At 39.9% G+C, this 8,128-nt stretch overlaps 1 protein-coding gene across 2 annotated transcripts; it reads right to left on the bottom strand.

Moving 5' to 3' along the window:
• Positions 1 to 289: 289 nt before the first annotated feature.
• On the bottom strand, positions 290 to 6,828 carry adora2ab (adenosine A2a receptor b). 2 transcript variants are annotated; one of them, XM_020609852.1, is made up of 6 exons: positions 6,633 to 6,828; positions 3,583 to 4,134; positions 3,255 to 3,386; positions 2,214 to 2,317; positions 1,690 to 1,722; positions 290 to 1,566 (listed from the first exon to the last, which is right to left on the bottom strand). In XM_020609852.1, exons 2-6 carry the CDS (start codon positions 3,780 to 3,782, stop codon positions 890 to 892), a joined length of 1,146 nt encoding a protein of 381 aa, XP_020465508.1. In that variant the 5' UTR covers positions 3,783 to 4,134; positions 6,633 to 6,828; the 3' UTR covers positions 290 to 889. The 2 variants fall into 2 exon arrangements, with proteins under 2 accessions (XP_020465508.1, XP_020465507.1); XM_020609851.1 differs by having other exon boundaries at positions 290 to 1,722.
• Positions 6,829 to 8,128: the final 1,300 nt, after the last annotated feature.

Genomic DNA, 8,128 nt, shown 5'->3' with positions numbered 1-8,128 from the left:
TTGTAGCAGAAATGGAGCTCAGCTGCTTAGAAATAGAAAACTAGTATATAATTAAGGGTTGTAATTTTCCAGTTGGTAAAAACAATATAGATGGCCATTTCAAAAGGTGACATGATACATTACATAACTCTGCAGATCAAAAATGTAAAGTTTCTTGAGTCCCTTTAATCTTAATCACCTTTATTTGGCCAGGTATGTTACACACACACAAGGAATTTGTTTCCAGTACAGAACCAAGGCAGCCATCTGCGGCGCCAACTCACACTGATGGCTCTAACCATTGGGGGCAACTTGGGGGTTCAGTGTCTTGTCTTGACACTTTGATATGTGGACTGCAGGCACCGTGATTTAAGCCTCTAACCCTTTGATTGGGAGATGACTGCTGTACCCACTGAACCGTAGTCTCCCCCCTTTAAATTATTGCAAGTTACAGTGCTGTTCAGAACACAGTTTACCACACATTAAGATGCACATTGTTTTAAAGACATGAAACCGCAAAAGGATATTTAGCTCGGATACATTTAAGCATCCCCCATTTTTAAAATCCTCTTGCTTTTGACAATTCTGTTATGTGCTTCTAGTTCTGATCAAATTCAGTGAGAGTTGATGAGAACAAAGATATTAAGCAGATCAAAGTATTACCTCACAATCAGTTTATCTAATTTCAGGAATACCTCGTTCTGATTTGCTGCTGCTTCTTCTTGTATCTACTTCATGTTGTCATGTTTGCACACTGTTTATGGTTTATGGTAATGGATATATATTTTAAATACTGTTGTCATGATACTTTTGTGCGCTCTGTTGAGCAGGCACAGTCACTCTCTTTTAGGGAGAGAGCATGAACATTCACAAAAGCAATGCAGCTCCCACTGTCTTTCACCTCCAAAACTTATGTTGTTCCCCTTAGATATGTGACTGACTCCGCTCCATCCTGTGCAGCACATTCCATGATGCACTGCTGCTGTTGCGTTCCTGAAGGTGTGCTATCCTGTATTTGGTGTTCATTGGGTATGTAGCTGCTTGGCACAGTGTCTAACTTTGATGTCCATTGGCAGTAGGTGTCATGAGTATCTTTTGGTGGAGTTTCTTTAGGACTGGGCTCCAGGATGTAACTATTTACCACTGTGACACATGATGGCGTACGGGAAGAGGTGTCCATGTTACTGCTGCTCCCAACACCTCTGCCATTACCACTCCCAACCCCAAACCTATGTCTGTCTCTTCGACCCAGCAAGTGCTGGTGCAGTATTTTCCTAAAGGTCTGTCTGAACTCTTGAATGCAGTAAGCATAGATGATGGGATTCAAAACAGAATTGGCATGGGAGAGGATGATGGCAATGTTTAGCACCCAGATATGTGGGCGTTTACAGTCCTGACAGAGGTGGTTGACACAGTTGATGATGTGCACTGGAAGCCAACATAAAGCAAACAAACCTACAATGATGGCTAGTGACTTGGCAGCATGCAGTTCCTTCTGCAGGGTCGAATAAGATGACTTCGAAGATGAGGTTAATTCTCCTGGAGCAGGTGTGTGTGCAGCTTTGCGCCGGAGCTGACGTTGTGCAGCTTTGAAGATATGGGCATATATGACCAGCATGACTATCAGAGGTACCAGCACACAGCCAAAGAAATTGAAGTAGATCATATAGTCCATGCTAATCACACTTTCAAACAGGCACTCAGTCATACCTTCAGAACAGCTGTTGCTGCTGGAGTTCCAACCTGTGCAGCAGAGGCAGGGGTGATTAATTGCCAGTTTCTTTTAATAACATTACTAAATACAATTTTGTTCCATGACAAAAAAAAGTCTTTAAGTTAAACTGTTCTTCATATGCAAGTCATTGTGCATAGTTTGGATTTCAGACCTCTAATCTAGCACTTGGCCTCAGCACTCATATATCACCTCAACAACAACAACCATTTTAATAGCCTTTTAATTGTCAGTTTTATTCAGTGGTTGTTTTAATAAGAGGATGTTGAGGCTGTGTTTGGTGTTTTGTTTACTTTGAATAACTCATGACTGCTAGTTACCCATAAATTCAGATTTCTGGCTTTAAACTCTATGAAACACATGTAAACCAAAACTTGGGCATCAAACCAGCTCCTCAGAAACATACAGACAAAGTAACAGGTGCCACATCTATGCTTTTCTACTGTCATGTTTGCAGGCATTGAAAGCATATGTTTATATTTGCCAAACACAGATCTCCTACCTTGGTTCCAGCCCAGCACTGGAGTCAGGCCAATGCCTGCTGAGAGGAGCCAGCACAAAGCAATGATGCCCCCTGCCCTTTGCCCTGTCATTAAACTGTTGTACCTGAAAGGTTGGGCAAAAGACAATAACACATTATAGCCAAATGCTTTATCTAATCTCACTGTGATCTTTGAGGCAAAGTCAATATTTGGTGAGGAGAAAATGGTTGTGTATTCTAGCCTGAATGCATTGCTTTTTTAATAAATCAAAGCAAGAATTTGTGTTGTCCTGCTAAAGATGTATTTAATGTTGCATTACTAGTTTTAAAGTACAGACCGCATCAAGGCCTGATAATGCCATCAATACTGAATACAGCATTTTAGCAGGTGGAAATACAGTGTGAAATTTTACTGTGTAGTGTCGTATTACACTGCAAACGCTTAAAATAAATGTGCTGTGCATTTCCTTCCTATTTTGTAATTCACTGAAACATTTCTTTGTTGCGGGCATGTGTTCATTGCTTCATGCAGGCATAAAGGAAGGCACACATTTGATTAAAAATAACACATCATCATGGATAACTAAGTATTTTTGGTAACATAACCTGTCATCTCATCTCCATCCTCATACGGTGTCTGATGAATTCTCTTTAGTGCCAGAATCTGTCTGCTTATGCAAATGTATCACCAGTTGTGACTTACTAGAGGAAATATCCTATCATGATTTGCCTACACACAAAATAACTGTTGCAGACAAAATACCTGTTGTGGAAACAAATGAACAAGGAATTTAGTTGTAAGCTGCTATCTGAGTGACTATTTTAACAAGAGCCATCAGTGTGAGTTGGTGCCGCAGATGGCTGCCTCGGTTCTGTACCGGAAACAAATTCCAAAAGAGAAATTATTTTGAAAACATGATTGTCACTATCAAAAAAATGCTGCTCATTCATTGTGTCCCTGAAAGACCAAGACAGACTGGGGTGAACTAAATTTGGCTGAAGTTAAAGAGTAGAAAGCTGTCTCCCTGTTTTAGCTGATGTGAACTTTCTCTTTCTTCTCACCTGAGTGGATTCTCAATAGCAATGTAGCGGTCCACGGCGATTGCCAGAAGGCTGAAGATAGAGCTCTGGGTGACCACAAGGACGAAGCAAGTGATGAACAGGCAGCCATAGAAGCTGGTGCATAAGCCGATACTGATGTTTGCAAAAGAACATTACAGGTCATAAAAAGCATATCATTTCTCAAAATTTGCATATTACAAATTTAATAAAGCAGTGTTTTGCAGTCTGAGAGTTTGCGCGTGATCCAAGGTTGCACTTTTTTTTTGAGTGTTATTTAAAAAAAAGACAATTAAGAAATGTTTAAATGAAATAGCAAACATAATGATACCTGATGGTGATGGCAAAGGGAATCGCCAGCAGTCCCACAGCAATATCAGCCACTGCCAGTGACACAACAAAGTAGTTGGTGATGCTCTGCAGGTTGGAATTGAGGCAGACGGCCCAGCAGACAAGAATGTTCCCAACCACAGCCAGGCAGGCGATCACCAGCTCCAGGCCAATGTAGACCAGCTGGTGAATTTCCTGCATGGTTATTTTTTTCCTCTTTTTTGTTTTCTTTGCACTTTCATCCCACACTCTCAGCTACTTGACATGTTTTCAGACAAAATACCTGCTTGCCAAACCTCATGCTAAGACTTAAGGGAAATGTGGTTGTGTCACAGGGAAATAACCAAAGGAGGAAGTCCCCCCCCCCCAAATGTCAGGTTTGTGATGCCTGATTTCACTCACACCTTTTTACTTCCCCACACACACTGTGGCACTGTTGGCCTTTGTGTTTTTTGTGTTCAGCTCGGTAAACTTTGTCACAGATGGCAGCAGAATATTGAGAAGGGTGCGTCTGAGAGTTTGGCCCGGCAGCTGCCAAATTAAGAGCAGTGGTCTGGAAAGAGAGAGAGAGTAACAGAGAGAACACAAAGTCAGTGGTATAGCCTGACCAAACAGATTGTAGGTTACCACACAGTCATGGGTGCGCTCACACATACAGTACTGTAGGTCAGAAAAACCATCTGTCACTGGAAGACAGGGGGACAGTTTGCTTTCTACACAGGGCCAAATCAGACAGTCCAACAGTGTACCTTTTATTTCAGGCGAAGCTTCTCAAAACACTTTCACACATTAATCATTCCCACCACTGATGTGTTTTCCTCGAAAATCACCAATAATTACACTAAATAAGCATCCTTTAAATTTGAATCCCATTGTGCTATTACAGGAACACTTTGTTAAACTATCTGCATTTGTTCAGGATATTCTACTGTCTATTGTAGGAAAATTAGGATTTATTATTACAAATAGTGGAAGAGTAAAACCTTCACAAAGAAGGAATTTGAATGAAATGTAGGCTAAGTTGTTCAGTTTACTAGGGCACAGCAGTTCAAGGGCATGACAACATACAGTAGGCCATTCCAGATCGCTTCAGGTATTAATAGCTGAAGCTGGATTGATTCTGTAGTTATATTAGTTAGTACACTATTGCTTGAATTCTCTCCAGTAGTTAGAAATTAAATGAAACTATCTTTGAGCTAGAGAAAGGAAACAAGGCTGTTGTGGACATTTATGTGAAATCAGGTCTGTTTGTTAGTTATGGAGCTAGAGAGCTGCCTAGTAGTACCACTAAATACCCAGTCATTAACACATTTTATCTGATTGCTCTAGTCTATACACAAACCAAATTGTAAAAATAAGTTATAGTTATGCAGGTAGTGAGGTGCTGTAATGTCTACCTCCACTGTTGCTACACATCAGTCCTCTTTTTCTTTATCTCTTACATTAAAAAAACAAGTGCATTCAAAAAAAAAAAAGCTTAACTATTTCTTTGATAGAACTAATCAAAAATTTTTTTTTTTTTTTGTAATGCATTTACACAAAAACTAACAAACAAACACGTCAATAACATTTGCTGATTTTTAACCTAATATTGATATATTGGCTTCAAAACTAGCCCTGCGATGGATTGGCGACCTGTCCAGGGTATACCCCGCCTTCGCCCGTTAGCTGACCGGGATTGGCTCCGGCCCCCCCCGTGACCCCGCTCAGGGAACAAACGGTAGAAAATGAATGAATGAATGAATGGCTTCAAAACTATAGTATCAAACAGGCTATAACACCAGCATTAAAATGGCCCACATTCCATGACACAAAACTTACATTAAGAACATATTTCTATCTCCTGTGAGTGTGGAGACAAAACCTACAGAGTAGATATATGCTTAAAATGAAAGTTATTAACTACATTGAAGGAAAAAGATCTGTGATGTGAATGTAATATGATATAGTTCCTGCCACCAAGACCCATACATGTAGTAAAATGGATGTATATGGCAGTTAGATGTTTAACTTACAGGCTTTTCACTTCTCAAATGAACTGGACTCACCTGTAAAGCATATACACATTCATAGAAGTTGTCACATTATTAATCTACCTCTTTTGGCCACACAAAGCCCTGTAGCTCTACCAGCAGTGATCCTAATTCAGACCAAAGTCCTATACTGAAAGCTTCTCACAGTCCACAAGAATTTAAAAACCAGGGTTTATTTAGCTGGTCTGGAAAACAACTATTGTTCAGCCTTTGAGTTTATTTAAGACCTCAAGAGGCTTCAAAAATGCCTGAACATGCAAACAAACAAACAAACAAAAAGTTTGCAGGCTGTAACATAGGTCAGCACGTGGTAGGCTTTATTGTTAAACCTTCTTCCACTTTGGCAAAACGTCTCCCCATTATTATAAAAATAGATTGAGGCACTGGAGGAAGTGATAAGAAAAAAATGCACGTCCTGCTGGTGGGGATCTGTCATTGCTCTGTCACTCAGTATAGCATTCAGTTCCACCAAAGTCAAAGGAAAATAAAGAAAAAAGCTCTCGTATTGGCGAAAAGGCCCCTGATGAGGGAGGTACTGACATCACAGTGTAAACTCTTGATAGCAGGCCGGAAACAAAAAGAGAGACATAAACATAATCTGAGCCAAGCAATACTACTGAGCAATCGCTACAGTACGTCATGTGTTTAATGTAAGACATTAACACACTATGCTTTAGGTTTATTGTTGTCACAAAGCCAAACTTTATAAAAACGGCCAATAAGAAAGTTAATTGATAGAAAAGGGAAAAGGCCGATCTCCTATAAGGGTCTGTTTTTACAGATCAGCCTTGCAAATTAAGGTAAATTCACATAAATTATACTTACAAATACAGATCATTTATTTTTTCGGATAATATTATTAATAGTCTATCTAAGTCTAATTCATCAACTCCACATGACGCATTGAATGTGTCAGTTAAAGAATAACACCTATTAAACTGTTGCTACACATAGTCCTAACATTTAAGATATAAAAAAAAATGTCTAAACACGCAGAAAACAGTAATACTTTCCTTACCTTACAGTTGGCGTGAAAAGAAATAGCTTCCCACTGTGTTCAGATGAGCTGTTGATTGACTGGCAGCGCAGCGCACAATAAAAAGCAGAAGAACACAATATGCGGATTAGTTTAAGCCAGAAACTTGAAAGTGGAGAACCAAACTGAATCAGGAAGAAAAGGTACAAGTCCTCTAAGACAATAACGCTGCTCATGTTCGGGTTGTACTAAGTTCAAAAATGCGCACTAGTTCACCGCAGCAGGAAAACGCGCACCCGCAGGAGCCGCCTCTTATTTTGTGTACCTATGTGTGAATGTATGAGTGAAAGAGAAAATGTGTATGTGTGTGTGTGTGTGTGTGTGTGTGTGTCTGTGTGCGTTTAGGAGGGTTTCTGGTAAGCCGTGACGTACCGACGGATGGAAAGTGTTAAAGTGAATGAAACAAGGGGGGAACATTCAATTAACAGACGTTACAGTAAATAAATCCGATACCTGCTCAGTTTCACATCACATAATTGTAAGAATGCCACTTCTGAGTGCACGTACATATCCTGCAATGTGTTTGATTTGTTGTAAATTGTTGTAAATGAGGTTGTGCGTAAAAATACACACTCAAACATAAGGACTGTAGACTGTGCGTATACGCTTAAAGGTTAAGTGCTGAATGCAATTTACAGTACACCCGGTTTTGGCTGCATCTTCATGTTGTATAGTCATTGGGCTGCCGCCTATGTTTATTCATTAAACTATGCAAAATACCACAGAGTGGCGCTGTTTTGTTACACATCATTTTGTGGTTTAACTAGGTTCTGCTCAGTCAGACCCGCCTATCAAAAGGCTTTAAGGATCCAACAGACCTGTTCTAGGGCAGTGTGTGAGACTTTCCTGGTCAGACTAGAAGAGAAGGCATCAACAAGTCTGCAGTGCTCCTATCACATCTTGTGGAGAGTCTAGGCCAACCTGATTTTGCTCTCTGCTATAAGGTGGGTTAAGAAAGCAATAAAAGCAAAAGTGTCAGATTTGTCAGTATATGGACCCATCAAAACACTTAATAGGAGAAATTATAGAGGTTGTTATTCCAGCATCCATCAAATCAGTGCATGTTCTTCTGTGTTTTGATATGATTGAAGGGTGTAAACAGTCAGAAGATGTTGGAAAAGGCTTCTACACTAAACCCACAGCTAAATAAAGGTACATATGGAGCATCACCACCAACATCTCCCAAATACTGCTGTACCCTAAGGTCTTCTTGAGACATTAAGTCGTGTCAGATTGTCACAATAGACAAAACTTGTAGGAATAATCAATAGGAGTCATTGTTAGTCTTCTTCCTTGTCCCTGCTACATACGCCAGATAGATTTTACAACATGTAATGAAATGAAACACTATAAAACTCTTAGTTAGCACTTGTGTGTTCTCTGTGCAAGCTTCTTCCAGGCTGACTGAATTATTTCAAAGGCTGCAGGCTTATCTCTATTTTAAGAAAATAATGAAATGTTTCATTCTATATAGATAC

Source organism: Monopterus albus, unplaced genomic scaffold (assembly GCF_001952655.1).
Source record: "Monopterus albus unplaced genomic scaffold, M_albus_1.0 scaffold102.1, whole genome shotgun sequence".
NCBI lineage: Eukaryota > Metazoa > Chordata > Actinopteri > Synbranchiformes > Synbranchidae > Monopterus > Monopterus albus.
The sequence above is the reverse complement of the archived record's forward strand: the minus strand, read 5'-3'. Positions and strand labels throughout refer to the sequence as shown.

Coding starts and splice junctions, on each gene's coding strand:
- adora2ab (XM_020609851.1), bottom strand. CDS start 3,782: ATGCAGGAAATTCACCAGCTGGTCTACATTGGCCTGGAGCTGGTGATC. Junction 2,318..3,254: donor GCTATTGAGAATCCACTCAG/GTGAGAAGAAAG, acceptor CCAACCTTTCAG/GTACAACAGTTTAATGACAG. Junction 1,723..2,213: donor AGTGCTGGGCTGGAACCAAG/GTAGGAGATCTG, acceptor TCTGCTGCACAG/GTTGGAACTCCAGCAGCAAC.